This window comes from Festucalex cinctus, chromosome 4 (assembly GCF_051991245.1).
Source record: "Festucalex cinctus isolate MCC-2025b chromosome 4, RoL_Fcin_1.0, whole genome shotgun sequence".
NCBI lineage: Eukaryota > Metazoa > Chordata > Actinopteri > Syngnathiformes > Syngnathidae > Festucalex > Festucalex cinctus.
In genome coordinates this window covers 4,328,977-4,347,272 of record NC_135414.1, presented here as the reverse complement: position 1 = coordinate 4,347,272, position 18,296 = coordinate 4,328,977, and the positions used below count along the sequence as shown (strand labels likewise).

Sequence of the window (18,296 nt, the reverse complement as noted above, 5' to 3'; positions counted from 1 at the left end):
TGTTAATGTCTATTAAAAAATGCTAATGATTAAAACAGAATAAATAGCATGCTTCTCTTATCTCCTGTTTTGTCTGCTCTGTCACCATTTGAGTTGTTCAGATGAACTTTGTTATAAAGAGCCCACTCTGCTTTAACCTGAGAAAATAAATATTAAATGCCATATTTTTGTATTGTATCGTGAATGAATGTAGGGTTTGAGAGAGAGAGAGAGACGGTCAAAGAACCTGTGGCTCAAAACTGCTCTTTCAGTTCAAATGCTTGCAAATGAACATTTAGGATGGCATCCTTGCTCTCAAAACTGCATCAAGTGGAATTTTCAGGTGTCATTTACCTTTTAACTACATGACTAGACTACAGTAAGTAGGGGCCACTAACAGTGAGATGAATTAAAGATGTGCCCTCTCAAGTGGAGGGCCCTTCATGACTGCACTAACACCAATACTCGCAATGTGTATGGTACTTCACTTGAGAGTGTTTCCGAGATTGTTAGTGGGTTTCTATTCTGCTTGGTGGGATGCAATGCAAAATATTTTAGGTTGTAAAAACATTTGGTTAGCAAGTCTGTCTCTCAATTGAATCTCGGCTGGTTTGCTTGTTCCTCCTCTAGTTGTAGGTGAAAAATTGTTGCCCAAGTACAGTTTGATTGAATTTAACTTTGAAGTTGAATTCTTTTGTATTTGACTGTGTTTAAACGTTTCATCATAACTGTCATAAGGCTGGTGAATTTTCGAGATACCACTTATGAGTATTTAGACAACTCACTTCAGCAATGCAGAAACATTTGGAGTGATGACTGAAGGGACACACGAATGTGGAGAAATAAGCGCACATATTTTGCATGCTCTGCATTAGCCTCATTTAGCCAGGGAGGCTTGCAACCTTGACCACATCAAGCGGTCGTCCCTGAAGCGCCCGGTACGCTCCCGGCAATGCCTTGCCTGGGTGGTCTTTCACTGCAGCGGTTCAGGCTGTATCACAAAAGCAAACTGATAAGTGTGAGGATGAAGGAATAGAAAGAAAGAAACCATGTGGCAGAATGGCGATAAATCCTGGTTTCTGCCAAAGTGTGCCATGTTGGCCTTGTGAGACTGACTGACTTTCAGAGGCATTTACCAGCCCCTTTCATGTCGCCCACCTCCAGGCTCGGCTCCATCTACTCATTAGATCCTGTTACTTTCTTTCTGTTAATTAAGATGTGCTAATTATTCTCCCCTGTATTTCATCGCACCCCGAATCCCTTCAGCCCACCCAATGGTTAATGTGAATAAGTGTAGATGTATGTAATTAGGGCTCAACCCATTTAGATTTTTGGAGACCGGTGCTGAGTCCAATATTTGGCAGAATAAAATTCGATAACCAATTAATCAGCCGATTAATTAAAAAATATCCTTGGCAGTTACAACAATCTAGATGAAAATTACAGGCAGAATGTTTGACTGTTTAACAATACGTTGTCCTTAAGTATTTGTTTAACTTTTGGAATTTGTTTGTCTTATGTTGTAATGTGTAAATTCATTTAAAAACATAGATAAAATAAATTGGCAAAAACCACACACACAAAAATATTTAAACATATTTCTGCAGATTTTAAGACAACTAAAATCAGTCAGTAGCCGACCTAAATATAAAACACACAATTTAAGCATGTTACCTTTACATTTGACCAGATGTTTATGCACGGTGTCAAGCAAGTGGTAGCAATGTTGAACTCGTTTGTTTGAAGAAGGTAAAAAGTACTGCATAGGAAGTGTCGTTTTTATTACTGCTCCATCAATGCAGGAGAGGAACACATGTACTGACCTGTATCTGCTGCTGCAGAAGGTTGATCTTGTGCTGCTGCTGCAAAAGCTGCTGCTGTTGTCTGGCGATCTGTTTGGAAAGGGGAAATGAGATGAGAAATGAACAATACTGCATAACGAAACAATTAAAAGACAACTAAGTGTGTTCATGAGTTTGTTGTAGATATATTAGTGTTGAGATATGTATGGCATTTTAAAAATAAGAATGTGAGAAATACAGAAAGTAAATCATTTTGACTTTTACTAAATCATTTCTTTAAAAATAGATGCTGTAATACAGATATGTAATCATAAATGTGAACTGAATTGTGAATGACTTCATTAAAGTTGTGGCAAAGGATCCTAACTAATTTAAAGGACAGACAAGCCAAGGTCCCACAATGTCTGAGTGACAATCAGCCACACGGTAATCCTTCTCATTCCAGCAGTCCCCTTCCCTACATGCCTACTTGATTGAGCATGACAACCTAGTTTTAAGTGTCATTTAATTTTCATTTTTAAATATAATTACAAAGTGTTCACTGTAAGCTATCGTCCGTCTGCAAATGTGTCAGGATTAATTTGCGCTGGCTCCCTCACGAGTGTCAACAGCTAATTACCGCGTTGTATGCTGATGGCTTGATGACATTCTACAGTAGCTCTCAGCGGGCTCCCTCGCCCCCCCACCCTCTCTCTTCTCCCCCACTCCATTAATATTCCTCCAATTTCAAATAAAAAAACATCTCCTGCGACTCATCCTTAATGCCACAATGTGCACAAAGCTCGCAGAGTTGAATGTAGTTTGCAAATGAACATCATGGATTGAAAAAAGAAATCAATACAGTTAATGTATTATTAGTGTACTTTAAGCAAATGCATCACTTGAAGGTATATGGTCAATCTCTTCATTTAGCCCAGCAAGGTCTGAGAGTGTGCTGAGAAAACTCTGAGTGAACTCCTTGCTGATAATTGACTCATAGCCATTAGGTTGGCTGCTGATAATAAAAGTGTCGCCCGTGTGGATAGTTTGTGTCCTTATTTCTTCCCAGACATTAACACACTTCATGGCCTCTGCTAATTTGCTGATTTGTACAATATGGCTCATTGGCCTGATTTGTGCCGCAAATCTAATGCCGGCCTCGTTCTAATAGGAGTCAATTTATAAGATCTAGGGGACGTCCGTGTTTATATAACATTTAATTCTCACATCCCATTGCATTTCCTAGTACAAGTCATAATAATGTTTTTCCTGCTGTAGAGCATAAACGTGTGCGGGAGAGCATGACTAAAATATCTAAAGCTTTAAAGAAAGTAGCATCCGCTGAATTTTATATTATCCCCATTTGCTTGCATAGAGTAAGATTTTATTTATACACCAGACATGACATTTAATAAGAAAGCGTGTTTTATGTGGCACTTAAGTTCTAATATATTTAGTGTGCGTTATCAAAAAAGGATATGGATTATCTAGGACAGTGGTTCTTAACATGGGTTCGATCAAACTCCATGGGTTTGGTGAGTCAGTCTCAGGGGTTCAGCGGAGGTGAAGACACACACTAACTATGTCGAGCAATAAAATAAAGTGGTATGAATTCACGTGTACTATATAATGGAATGCATGGTGTTCCACAGGGTTCAATTCTGGGGCCCCTGCTGTTTCCATTGTATCTGCTGTCCTTCGGTTCCATCTTAAGAAAACAGCGTTTTAAAGTGCTCTCTAAATATGGAGTTTAGTTAAGTGGTGGGAGTCAACGGCCTAACTGAATGAATTGCAATGCCAATTTGAGCAATTCTAGCCCAGCACAACTATCTTTAGCTATTTCGCAAAACTAAAGGAACACTTCCTTAAGCTGCATGGGGATGAGTTTCAGGACTTCCAACAAGGTTAAGAACCGCTGATCTAAGAGTGAGTGCAGTATTCCAAGGTGAGGACGAGTGGCGGGTTTTGAGATGTCAGGGGTCTCGAGCACTTACCTGCTCCTGCTGTTGACGAGCCAACTCCATTTGCTGCCTTTGTTTCTCCATTTGTGAGGCGGCCAGTTTCTTCTGTTCGTCGTGGGCAGCCAGGAGCTGCTCTCGTAGGCTGATCAGCTGACTGATCATTGTGGAGAGCTGGTGTTCCTTCTCTGCCAGGCTCTCAGGAGTACCTAGGAAGGAGAGATAGAGAGATGCACATGTCAGGGCTGAAATGGAAGGAGGAAAGTGTCAGGTGTGTTATGTGATAGAAGTCTCAGCTAGACTGAAGACAGCTGAAGAGACAACAGCAGGACAAACTGAAGCTGGTGGAGATAAAGATTTTCAGGTTCTCTTTGGAAGTGACCAGCTCGGATAGGATTAGAAGAGAGCTCATTAGAGGGACAGCCAGAGATGGTCTGTCAGTCCTTCACTGATGGATGCCTGTTTTGCTGATAAATGACGAATGACAAGAAACCTAAAAAAAAATAAATGACGGACTAAGCATTAACGGAAGTGGCTTTTCATCCATCAGTATAAATGTCACTATAAATATCTGTCGCTCCTAAAATAGCGGTGACAAACTGTAATTTAAGTGGCGACGAACTGTAACTTAGCGATAAAAAAATAATAAAAAAAATAAAATAAAAATGATGACTGACGATTACAGTTTGGTCCATCTTGAAATAATGTATGGTCTGGTCACTTACGAATGATGGCAAAATGTACCTCTGGGGACAGCCAAATTCAGATGTTTTGGATACAGGATTAGAGAGACCAGACTTTGACTGTTTTGACACTTCCAGAAGAGAGATAGTGAGAATATTGGTTGAAGGATGTGGAGGAGGACTAAAGGAAAACAGAAGAGGTTAATGGATGGAGTGAGGGAATTTGGTGTTGGAGAATGGAGGATGGGAGAAAGATGCAGAAAAATGGTTAAGACGGAAAAGCATGTGCCGATAAAGAATAAGACACCCATTGGGTGAAACACACATTATTCAGATATAGAAGCAATAATGCTTGTAGCTGCAACAAAACAAGTCAACAAGCCAGCTGAATGCTTTGTAAGAAAGTCTTCAAAGTGCCTTAGCTCAGTGAGGACTGCTGACCATACCGATCATTATGTTGGCCTATTGTGTCATACACAATATATAGCACAAAGAAAACTGCATGCAGAGAACCTGACTGCAGCAGTGTTAAGGTCACACAGTCTGTAATGGGCCATTTGATTGGAGCTGCTAGTCATAGCCTTTAGAAGAAGAAAGAGAAGCAATTGTTCCTTGCGTAGACAAAGAGCTGCAGGGAGCTGCCTAAGATGGAAGCTCCAGTAAGGAAAAGTCAGGCTGGTTGTGAGGAACATAAAGGGCCTGATTTACTGAAATTCCAAACAGTAAATTGCTTGTTCACGCAAACAGATTGTGTGCGATGTTCAAGTTGCTCGTGATCTACTAAGATTGTTATCATTTACTAAGATGCCAAATAGATTAGATGTAAAATTGTGTGTTCATTAACCCTAACAGGAAACTGATGTCAAAATTGTGGCCTTTTTTTCCTTTTTTTGTTTTTTTTTTGTTCATTAACCCTAACAGGAAACTGATGTCAAAATTGTGGCCGACATATTTAAGAGGATTTTCCTCTTTAGGTAGATCTTGTGGTTTTCAAAATAGAAAGTACTGACAACGCAAACTGAATGAATGAATGATTTGAAGTGTTTGTAGAAGAGCCAAACAAATGTTACTCAGTTAAGGAAAAAGAAAACTATCACTGATAATATTGAAGAAGCCAGCAACCGTGCAAAAGCTGTGTTTTGTTAAATGTGACGCGTCATGAGTGCTTGGGAGTCGAAATCAGAGGAGTGTGGTGTGTATATTTTAGTGCTGTCAAACGATTAAAATTTTTAATCTAATTAATCACACTTTTTAATTTTGATTAATCACGATTAATCAGCCAAATTACTTGCGTATTTGCATAATATAAAATAAATACAAAATACAGCAATATTTTGACATTAACACATTTTATTATCTGAATGTCATTTGCAAACATCGATTAAATGCATGTATGCAATTGCATGCATGCGTGTATTGCTCAAACCGTAACAACATCATATCAATTGGGTGCAATTCAGCAATTATGAATTAATTAAACGCAAATTACTTTTGTTTTATCTAAAGTCCCGTCGGGGTGTTTTTTAAAGTGAAAATTACCACTGAGCACACCAACTGGAGTCACCCCGCTCATTTTGGAACAACAGGCGTAGGAAATGCCGTGCATTGACCTAATCACTGGCCTGCGCAGCCTTCAATGTAACCATCTGCGGTCGGTTACGTTCAAAGCTCAAGCGCGGTAAAAAAAAAAAAAAATAGTGCGATTAATCTGCGTTAATACGTGATTAATACGATATTTTTCTGTGATTAATTAATCTATTAACACTTTGACAGGCCTAGTATGTTTTAAACTTGGGGCAGCAATATTTGTCGCAGTATGCTGAAATAACCCAGACGCCAAGGAAATGCAGAGTTGAAAGGCTAGACGAAAAGGCATGACTCCTTCTTGTGATTGTCAGAATCCCTAGTTGCATATACTGCTAGAACAGCAGAATAAACTGCATTTTACATATTTAGAATATGCAATTCTAGGTGTGCCCGGTTATTTGATCGACTTTCACATCTAGCCATCCAACTGACAAACGGGGTAAATATGCAGTCTAGCCACAAACAGTCAACGTTTGCATGCATACGTTCAGTTCTTTCTGCGGTCTACTGCTCTCTCCAGCCGACTAATCAATGCTAAGTGATCCCACCATTGACTTACACAGCCAACATAATTGCCAGTGAGAAGCTGGACAGTAACTCACTCTCCTCCGACTGCACTCCTGTGTGACAAGCTGTTTGTGGCGAATACAGGGGAAAGTGACAGAGGAGGGAGAGCGGTACGAAGCCATGGTGATATAACAAAACCGTGTAGTGAAAGCTGGCCTGGGGCCAGCATAAGCCAATTCTTTCCTGGGGGTCTTCCTCTCGTCTCTGGCCACATCTGTCTTGCGTTTCTGCGAGAGCTCCCAAGGGCCCTCTCCACTCAAACTATTTTAATTTGACTAAACACCTGATTTATTTTATCTCTCCGATGAGGAAAGCCGTTTGTCTTAATATGGCCTGTCAACCTCCAGAAGCCATTCAGGGCAATTTACTGGCTGGCTCATATGAACTTCACTTCATCTAACTCTTCCTTCGCTGCCTGCTGCAATGGAAGAGAGCTGCAATTCTCCATTTATACTTCATATGAAAAAAAAAACCACACACACACACACACACACACACACACCTAAAAGCAGCTATTCATTCGGCCGGCGTGGGGCTTGAATTGACTTCTTATTCCCCCGACTAGACTTGTTGTGAATGGCTTATCTGTAAAATTGATGCAATCGCCACCAATTGTGTTAACCTTTGCTAGTGTCTGTGCTATCACAGGTCACCAGCAACATGCATCAGTCATTGTTACAATAAATAACAGCTATAGGTGGAAGGAACTACCGAACTATAATGCGTATTCCACCAAGGAAGGGAGAAAGAAAACCACTATCGAGTCAGTAGTTTAGGAATGTCCACAATGATGACAAAGAGCTCAAAGTGCCAAAAATAATCACAAGTGTACAGTATATATCTACTTTTGCGGCTGTGTTAATGTGGTGCCAACGACCCACAAAAGGATCCGCTGGGCGCTTTCCACTCAATGTCCTGTCCAGACTCTTAAGAGAATACAAACAGAGGGCCCATTGTTGAGATGGGTGAGCTGAATTGTGGGAAGCCCAGACAGATTGCTGTTTACTCATTTTGTTTTGTTTTTTTTTCTCTTGCATATATGAAATAAAATAACATAAGAATGAAAACATGTGAGGCATACCTGGACAGCTTAGAAGTAAATCAAGAGCATATGTTATTGTTCACTGGTTGGTCTAAAACTTTCTTTCATACTGCTCTAAATTATGGATAAGCTTTAAAATGCAGATAAAAGTTTTATTGAGTGGTGCAGAAGAGGAAAATTGTGGTCTGTGTCTGACCAGGCTTCCGACAAAAGAGGCAGTTTCTTGCATATTGTATGGCTTTTAACAGTGTCAGAACTGGGGTCTGCCCGTTAACATGTCTCCTCACATTGCGGTAAAGATCACATGACGTGCTGTGACAACTTCCTCCTCGATGAGTGACCCACAGCAGGACAATACAGAAGGAATATCCCTGGTTGGAGCGGTCAAGGTGTGCTCAGGCGTCAGCTGTCTGCAGTCCCAGACTCCTGCTTCAAACATTCTGAACTGACACACACACAGAAAAAGAAGTCTGTGTGTTCAGTCACAGTCTCCTCATCATTGACCTTTTGACACTCCTGCTTCTTTTAAACGTCACAATGTAGGGCAGAAAACAGCAACGGGTGACTAAATAAATGATAAGAGGAAAACAAGCCGAGCCACGGTTGCTCTGGGAGGAATGGGGGTATTTGAGCCTTGGGGCTTTGGATAAAAGGCACTTTGTAGGGGTGCGATTTGTTCTGTCCAATACTCACATCTCCCTCTCTCTTTGGCTCCCTCCACTCTGCTCTAATCAAGCAGTCTCTAATTTGGGTTCCAAGTCCAGTACAGGGGAAAAGAAGGAGGCTTGTTACTTTGAAGAGTCCCGAGTGAATAACACAGATAAAAGATGCAGGCACAAAAAAAAAAAAGAAGAAAAGCGAGGGAGGCCGAGGGTGAAAATCACAAGGCGCCCTATTCTCTTCCTCTCCCTTGGTTAGGCCAGCTGAGCCATTATGACCAGATCTGAACTGTTTCTTTTTTGTGCAACAAGACTGGAATGTCTTTGTCTCTTCATCAGACAGCTTTGCGGATGTGTGCATATGCTCCAACCCGAGCCTATGAAAATGAAAATGTGACTAAATGATATGACAGTCGACTGCTTCGACCACACTCAAACCATCTTATAGCCGATGTAGGTTCAGTCTGACTCGCAATTGTATCAATTGATCAGATCACAGATAAGAAATGGACAAATTCACGCAACATCGTTTCATACAAAACTCCTTCTTTACCATATGAACACTTTGAGATTTAGTTTGAGAAAGTCTGACCCTCTCAGTTTCAAACACTCCTAAAGTGTACGCACTTGAGAGCTATCATAGCACCATGCTTCATACGTCAAGAGTGTATGACCACATACATCATAATTTTGGGTTATTTTATTAAATTAAAACAATTTGAGGGGACCCTGCAGACGCTCTCAAATCTTTAGATTGGAACTTGAAGTGTTTATTAATAACAGCCCACTTCATTTTGCGCGGCTCAGTTGTACACTGATGGAGACTAATATTTTGATGATAGAGAAAGCCACACTCTTCAGTTTAATTATGTTAATATGAAAGCCCCAGCACTTCACCATCTGTCCGTGACACTGGACAAGGTAGCACACTTCATCTAAGTCAAGATAGCTACTCGACCTAAACTTATCAATCCGCGTGAATGCCAGTGGCCCTGAAATTCAAACACAAGAGAAAGAGAAACGTGTCTGCTGTTGCGGTATTCATTAATTAGGATGATCGGGGAATGTGACAACGATGAGACTGTGACATTAGATCCAAACTGAACTAAGAATATTACATGACAAAAAATACTTCCTATCTATTTACTTTTGATGATTTTGACCCTTGCATTCATCTGTCCATCCATCCATTTTCTGTACTGCTTATTCTCACAAGATTTTGACCTTTGTGCCCTTAAAATATAAAATAAATAAACAGTGTTCAAGGTCTGCTGTGAACAAAGTGCTCATGACTATGAGGCCGTGATCAAGGTAATGTTAACACATTCTTTTCACGGGGCATTCATTGGTTGCGCTCATTACGAATGGATGCACATTACTTTGGACTGCACAAAAGAGACTTTTTCAAAAACTTTCAGATCATTGCTGTTGAAGAGTGTCAACAGTGTCAGTGTTAGTGCTGTATGGGAGTTTAAACCAATAAAAAATAATACAGACGGTGTTGTGCTGCTAATTATTACGAGTACGATCATATCCATTAGTCAAGGATCAAGGATGAGAATGATGCGACTAACAATACAATGTTTTCACATTCAAGATTTCAGTCTGATGGTAAAATTTTCATTCCGTGTGTGATACCACAAAATAAATACACTGATGCCTTGAGAAACACATGTAATTCTTTGTTACTATACCCATAAATCAAATCAATTGCATCTCAAATCATCTTTTCTCATTTAAATTGATGGAAATGCCATTAATCTAATCTAATCTTCCTATTTTAGGAATGTTAGTAGCTATATTGTCTGTCTACATGTGTTGCTGCTTCATTAGTGTTCAATTTGTTGCTTAAATGGTAAATGAAGTGAACTTACATAATGATTTCTACACCATATGATGCTCCAAACGCTTTACAATGGGGGGTTATAAGCACTGCAACGTAGATGGAATTTAGCGTTGGCATTAATTGAGCCACTGAAAGTCTAACCTATGCGGTTGTTTTAAATATGCAAGATGAAATTCTCTTTGTTGTATGCTTAGTTTGACAGTCAGTTTCAACTATTAAAGTAAAACCATTTTAAATATTTTTGAAACTCCAAAGAGAGTCAAAGAAACTCACATTGTCGAAAAAAATGAGACAAAACTATAAAGCCAAATGTCAATCTTAATCATCTTCTTCTTTCGGCTTTTCCCTTCAGGGGTTGCCACAGCGAATCAGTTGCCTCCATCTAACTCTGTCCTCTGCATCCTCTGCTCTCACACCAACTACCTTCATGTCCTCTTTAAAACATTCATAAACCTCCTCTTTGGTCTTCCTCTCGATCTTCTGCCTGGCATTTGAAAACTCAGCATCCTTCTTCCAATATAGTCACTATCTCTCCTCTGGACATGTCCAAACCATCTAAGTCTGGCCTCTCTAACTTTATCTCCAAAGCTTATAACATGTGCTGTCCCTCTGATGTACTCATTCCTGATCCTATCCAACCTGGTCACTCCCAAAGAGAATCTCAGCATCTTCATCTCTGCCACCTCCAGCTCTGCCTCCTGTCTTTTTCTCAGTGGCACTGTCTCCAGACCAAACAACATTGCTGGTCTCACCACAGTTTTATAAACCTTTCCTTTCATTTTAGCTGAAACTCTTCTATCACACATCACACCTGACACTTTTCTCCACCTGTTCCAGCCTGCCTGCACACGCTTCTTCACTTCTATTCCACACTCTCCATTGCTCTGGACTGTTGACCCTAAATACTTAAACTCCTCCACCTTCTTGGTTTCTTCTCCCTGTAACCTCACTCTTCCACTTGGGTCCCTCTCATTCACGCACAGATACTCCGTCTTGCTACGGCTAACCTTCATTCCCCTCCTTTCCAGGGCAAACCTCCACGCTTCTAGCTTCTCCTCCACCTGTTCCCTGCTCTCACTACCGATCACTATGTCATCTGCAAACATCATAGTCCATGGGGATTCCTGTCTAACCTCATCTGTCATCCTGTCCATAACCATTGCGAACAAGAAGGGGCTCAGAGCTGATCCCTGATGTAAGGCAAGGCAAGGCAAGGCAAGTTTATTTGTATAGCACATTTCATACACAAGGCAACTCAATGTGCTTTACACAAGGAAAGACAACACATAAGCATCAAAAAACAGTAGTTAACATTCAGAGGAAAAAAAAATAAAAAATAAAAAATAAAAATAGGTTAAAAAATTTACTAAAAAAAAACAAAACAAAAAAAACAAACATACAATAACAATCTTAAAACATTATTCAACAAACTTTAAAACATTTAACATAAGGAAGTTTAAAATAATATTAATATATTAATATATATAATTAATATAAAAAATAAAAAATAAAAAAAAACACTTAATTAAAGCTGTTTAAAAGTCCCTAATCAAAGGTATAAGAAAAAAGCCAAGTTTTTAACCTGGATTTGAAAGCATTTACACTCGGGGCTGACTTCACTTCTGTTGGTAGCCTATTCCATCTGTGTGCAGCATAGGGGTGTGAATTGCCTCGTACCTGACGATTCGATTCGTATCACGATTCACAGGTCACGATTCGATTCGATACCCATTAATCCCGATACGAATTTATAAGTCGATTGTTGCGATTTTTTTTCATTCAAATTTAGAAAATACTAATCAGTAAGCTTGTAGAGTGTAAGATTTATATGAAAATGTATTATTTATTTATCTGAAATTTCAGTCTTATAGAGGTTGTAATCTGTTTCATGTTTAAACAGCATTAAAATAAAATATTAAGGCTTAATGTTCCGTTCATATAACATTCTTCCATGCTTAAGGTGTGAATCCTAAAAAAAAAAATAAAAAAAATAAAAAATCGATTTTGCCTATTATTGAATCGATTCGAGAATCGCGCGATGTAGTATCGCGATATATCGCCGAATCGATTTTTTTTTTAACACCCCTAGTGCAGCATAATAGCTAAATGCAGCTTCACCATGTTTGCTTCAAACTCTGGGTTCCACTAGTTGGCCCGAGTCTGTAGATGTAGTCCCACCTCCACCTTGAACTCCTCCGTCACACCTACAGCACACCTCACCACTGTCTTACAGTCCTCATACATGTCCTGCACCACTTGAACATACTTCTCCGCCACTCCAGACTTTCTCATACAAAACCACAGTTCCTCTCTGGGCACCCTGTCATAAGCTTTCTCCAGGTCAACAAAGACACAATGCAGCTCCTTCTGACCTTCTCTATACTTTTCAATCAACATCCTCAAAGCAAACTGCATCTGTCGTACTCTTTTTTTTTTTTTTTTGGCATGAAACCATACTGCTGCTCACAAATGTTCACATCTGCCCTCAGTCTAGCTTCCACTACTCTTTCCCATAGTTTCATTGTGTGGCTCATCAGCTTTATTCCTCTGTAGTTGCCACAATTCTCCACGTGTCCCTTGTTCTTAAAAATGGGCACCAGCACACTTCTCGTCCATTCCTCAGGCATTTTCTCACTATCTAAGATCCTGTTGAACAACCCAGTCAGAAATTCTACTGCTACCTCTCCTAGACACTTCCATACCTCCACAGGTATATCATCAGGACCGAGTGCCTTTCCACTCTTCATCCTCTTCAATGCCCTTCTCACTTCATCCTTACTAATCTTTGCTACTTCCTGGTCCACAACAGTCGCCCCTTCTACTCTTCGTTCTCTCTCATTTTCCTCATTCATCAACTCTTCAAAGTACTCTTTCCATCTTCCCATCACACCGCTGGCATCTGTCAACACTCTTCCATCCCTATCCTTTATTACCCTAACCTGCTGCACATCCTTCCCATCTCTATCTCTTTGCCTTGCCAACCTGTATAGATCATTCTCTCCCTCCTTACTGTCCAACCTAGCATACAAGTCATCGTAAGCCTCTTGTTTGGCCTTTGCCACTTCTACTTTCACCTTACGCTGTATTTCCCTGTACTCCTTTCTACTTTCTTCAGTCTTCTCAGTGTCCCACTTCTTCTGAGCTAACCTCTTTCTCTGTATCCACTTCTGCACCTCCTCATTCCACCACCAAGTCTCCTTATCTCCTTTCCTTCCAGATGACACACCAAGGACTGTCCTACCTGTCTGCCTGATCAAATTTGCTGTAGTTGTCCAATCATCTGGGAGCACATCCTCACCACCCAGAGCCTTTCTCAACTCCTTTCTGAAAGCCATACAACACTCTTCCTTTTTCAGCCTCCACTATTTCGTCCTTGGCTCTGCCCTTGGCCTCTTTGTCTTCCTCACCACCAGAGTCATCCTACACACAACCATCCTATGCTGTCTGGCTACACTCTCACCTACCACTACTTTGCAGTCGCTGATCTCCTTCAAATTACACCGTCTACACAAGATGTAGTCTACCTGTGTAGTTCTACCTCCACTCTTGTAGGTCACCCTATGTTCCTGCCTCTTCTGGAAGAAAGTATTCACAACAGCCATTTCTATCCTTTTTGCAAAATCAACCACCAACTGTCCTTCTGCGTTCCTCTCCTGGATACCAAACCTGCCCATCACCTCCTCATCTCCTCTGTTTCCTGCACCAACATGTCCATTGAAGTCTGCACCAATGACAACTCTCTCACTTCTAGGGATGCTCTGCATCATTTCATCAAGTTCCAACCAAAAGTTCTCCTTCTCCTCCAGCTCACATCCTACCTGTGGTGCATACCCACTAACAACGTTGATCATCACACCTTCGATTCCTAACTTCAGGCTCATGACCCTATCTGACACTCTTTTTACCTCCAGGATGTTCTTAACAAACTCCTCCTTCACGATAATTCCTACTCCATTTCTCTTCCTATTTAACCCATGATAAAACAATTTGAAACCAGCTCCTAAACTTCTAGCTTTGCTCCCTTTCCACCTGGTCTCCTGAACACACAGTATGTCCACCTTCCTCCTCTGCAGCATGTCAACCAGCTCTCTACCTTTTCCTGTCATACTCCCAACATTCAAAGTCCCTACTCTAAGTCCTAGACTAGTGGTGTTTCTCTTCTCTTTCTTCTTACGAACACACCTTCCTCCTCTCCTTCTTCGACCAACAGTAGTCCAATTTCCACCGGCACCCTGTAGGTCAACAGCACCGATGGCGGTCGTTGTTAACCCGGGCCCCGACCGATCCGGTATCAAAGTCATTTGATTCGCATGTTTGTTTTGGCCAAAGTTTTACGTCGGATGCCCTTCCTGACACAACCCTCTGTATTTATCCGGGCTTGGGACCGGCACAAGAAGACACTGGCTTGTGCCCCCTCGCGGCTACATTGTCAATCTTAATCATATAGTCAGTATTTACAATAAAAAAAAAAAAAAAAATCCCCAAAAATGAAAATCTCAAAACACACGCCAGCAAACATAAACACTTACTCTGTGACTTGCATTGCCACAAGTTAAATTCCACAATTCATTAGAGGAGAAAAACACACACTTCAACACTCTAGTACATTCATCTGGTGACTGTGGCCTGAGGAATAATGATTTACTGTGGCTCATATTTCACCTGAGTGCACAGGGCAAACACTTGACAGGTGTTTTGCACAAAATGCTAACGGAAGCATTTTGGACCCGAGCGAGTGGACAGATACTGTTTTGTGCTGTTTGTTTGTTTGTGCAAATGTAATATGCGAAGTGTTGATTTATTGTAGTCGTTTTGGCAGTCTGCTTTGCTGTGGAAAGAGCTTTTCATCACATCTCCTTTACTGATTTGCAGTAAAATACGAGAATATATTGCGTTTTGTTATATTCAAATTTTATTTATGTTAATCCAGGTGTCTGAACAAATCTGTGTGTGTTAACAGCCTTGCACCACAGGTATTGTTGGGCTCGCCTCAAATCAGTCTCAGCCACCTCCTCGCCCTGCCCTGTGTTCTCCTCCTAAAGCGCTTGCACTTATCAGCTCGCCACAGGGCCGCCTGTGTGCGCCCGGCCACTGTCATGTAGACACCATTCCCAAATTGATTGCGACAGTGCGAGAGCCCCAATTTTCGTGCTTCAGATTTCGAGCTGCACATTTCAACGCCAGTGTACAATGTTAAGCTTTTTTTTACCCCCCCTCCCACTTTTGCAAATTCCGAGAGAATGAATACAGCTTGTGTTCCAATTTAGTAACTAGATATTTTCCTTCACTTTGAGTACATTCATGAGCATTTTGCTTTTTCTCTTTCTGCCTCCAGCCACCCCCCTGGAAACTGGCACTTAGCAGGGAAACGTAAACAGCCCCGTTGAGTCGCAAGGCTCAAAGCCCTTGCACATAGCAACGCATGTGGCACAGAGCAACCTTATCTGCCATAACACTGCATATTACTGTACTGTATTTGTGTGCAACTGTGTGCATGTTGTTTGTTGGTGCATGTGTGTTTGTGTCTGCCCACTACTGACCACTGTGCTTGATACAATCTGATTTGATCGCTTTCCACAATTCTGCCTTTAAAGAATAAATAAATAAATAAATAAATAAATAAATAAATTAATTAATTAATTAATTAATTAATAAAGACCCAATCTATGCTTGGATTGATTCTTAACGTAAAAATAATAATAATAATAAAAAAATAAAATAAAATTTAAAATAATAATAATAATAATAATAATAATAATAATAATAATAATAATAATAATAATAATAAAAATAATAATAAAATACAAAAAAATAATCCTTAAAAAGCAGTTATTTCTCTGTTGCTGTGTATAGCAAGGTGCCCTGATTTTCTGGTATCTTTTATTATCAGAGTGAAAAATATGAATGAATAAAGATTCAAAACATACCAATAAAGTTTAAATGTTTTAAATCCAGGTTAATAACTGGCTCTTTTCCCTTACTTGAATGAATGGTTTATTTTGGTTCCATACATGGTGCAGAAAAGAAAACAAACATTATTTCCAACAAATCAATTAATAAGCAAAAACAGAATAGGCAGAAGCACCAGGCTTATTATTGCCTATCCTATACCCCATTTTTAAGATTGAGGTCTTTCAAAGTATTTTTAAAAATCACGTTTTCCAAAATGTTATTCTTACACTGTACACTCTTTTAGTAATTTCAGTAAGCTACTTTTTTATTTCAATACTTTTACTTTGCTTTTAAATAGTGCTGTCAAACGATTAAAATTTGTAATCTGATTAATCACACTTTTTAATTTTGATTAATCACGATTAATCAGCTAAATTACTTGCGTATTTGCGTAATATAAAATAAATACAAAATACCATAATATTTTGACATAAACGCATTTTATTATCTGAATGTCAATTGCAAACATTGATTAAATGCATGTACGCAATTGCATGCATGCGTGTATTGCTCAAAACGTAACAGCATCATATCAATTGGTGCAATTCAGCAATTAATTAAACGCAAATTACTTTTGTTTTATCTAAAGTACCGTCTGGGTGTTTTTTGAAAAGCAAAATTTACCACCGAGCACACCAACTGGAGTCACCCCGCTTGGAACAAGAGGCGTAGGAAATGCCGTGCATTGACCTAATCACTGACCTGCGCAGCCTTCAATGTAACCATCCGCGGTTACGTTCAAGGCTCAAGTGCTGTCGAAAAAAATAGTGCGATTAATATGCGTTAATGCGTGATTAATGCAACGTTTTTCTGTGATTAATTAATCTATTAACGCTTTAACTTTGACAGCCCTACTTTTAAATCACTCTAAATAACAGTGGTTGTAACTGGTATGTAACTGGTTGTATGCATATGCATAATGTATGTATGTTGTAAATGTTGTAGCCTATTTTTATTTCTTATTTAGCCCCCTGTTTAATTAATACCCCACTGATTTGTGTTATCTTTTTTTTTAAGATCATTACTCACTGGATTTTACAATAGTTTAACTTTGAATTTATGGATTTTTATACGATTTTAGTTGTCTATGCTGTTGAATAAGAGGTGAAGAGTTCAAATGCAAAGGCAGATGTCTCTATTTTTTTGTGACTTTATTAAAATTAGTTTTTTGTTTTCATTTCTGCATTAATATTTGTATTGAATGCCTTCTAATTTAATATAAATTAAGCAATTAAGAGGTTAGTGGGGGACAAATATTGGAAAAAGTCTTTCTAAAAGGTCTTTCACATCATTTTAAAACAAAATTACTCCAATAAAATATTTTTCTTCACAGAAAAGGCAACATTTTTTACATAACTCTACAATTACACTGAAATGGTAATTGTGCTTTGTCAAAAACTGATAACAGACCAGTGTACTAGAACTACAGTTTCTGAACTACCCCTTAAGCTAACCCTAACCCTTCAAAAAGGGTTTATCTTTGTTGCTGCTAACCTCAAGATCCTGTCGACTAACATCTGAAACGTAGAATCTGCGGACCTGATGAGCATGTGATGACGCCTGATGGGCTCTAAAAGAGATCAAGCTACTTGCAGTAAAATATGCATGGCACTCACCAGTTTATTAAATAAAACCTTTAATTTTGATGAGTTTTACATAGGAGTTGTTTGGTTTCAATGCAACACTGAAAGATATCATGATAGGCTATACAAGCATGTCTAAATGGCTTCTGTGTTTGAACTCCTCAGGTCTTTCTTCTGGGTGTCCTTATGAAATATTTTCCATAATTAAGGCCTTGACTAGCCAGAAAAATGACATTAGAGACCTGTGTTTTAAACATCTTAAAAACACCACAGACTCAATAAACAGCATTGATGTTTCTCTTCAGAAAATCTTGTAAAGAAAGTACCATTATCTACTTTTGTAATTTTAAATAATACACGAAGGGACATATTCACTAAGAATGCGCTGCGTAGCGCAAAACATTGCACCACAACTGCACCCGCAGTCTGCGCCCAGTTACCCACCTATTCACTAAGGATATTGCTCTAATCATATACCGGCGCAAACACGCCCACAAAACTGACAGCTTGGAGAAAAATTGGCACCTGATTTACCACACATGGCAATGGATTTGCGCCAAGAACATGGTTGTTATAGTAACAGTTGCGAGAAAGATGACATTATCAGAAAGCGAGGTTGGACTGAGAGTAAGCGTTTATAGCGCCATTAAGCTGTACAG

The 18,296-nt window shown here is 39.5% G+C and overlaps 1 protein-coding gene across 6 annotated transcripts in view; it reads right to left on the bottom strand.

Moving 5' to 3' along the window:
* sox6 (SRY-box transcription factor 6) overlaps positions 1-18,296 on the bottom strand; it is a 199,199-nt gene that overhangs the window by 88,204 nt on the left and 92,699 nt on the right. For all 6 annotated transcript variants that reach the window (XM_077518307.1, XM_077518303.1, XM_077518305.1 and 3 more), the window contains 2 exons: positions 3,755-3,927; positions 1,803-1,871 (listed from right to left, as the gene is read on the bottom strand). In XM_077518307.1, the coding sequence (XP_077374433.1) occupies positions 1,803-1,871; positions 3,755-3,927 (242 nt within the window). The remainder of the gene's footprint in view (positions 1-1,802; positions 1,872-3,754; positions 3,928-18,296) is intronic.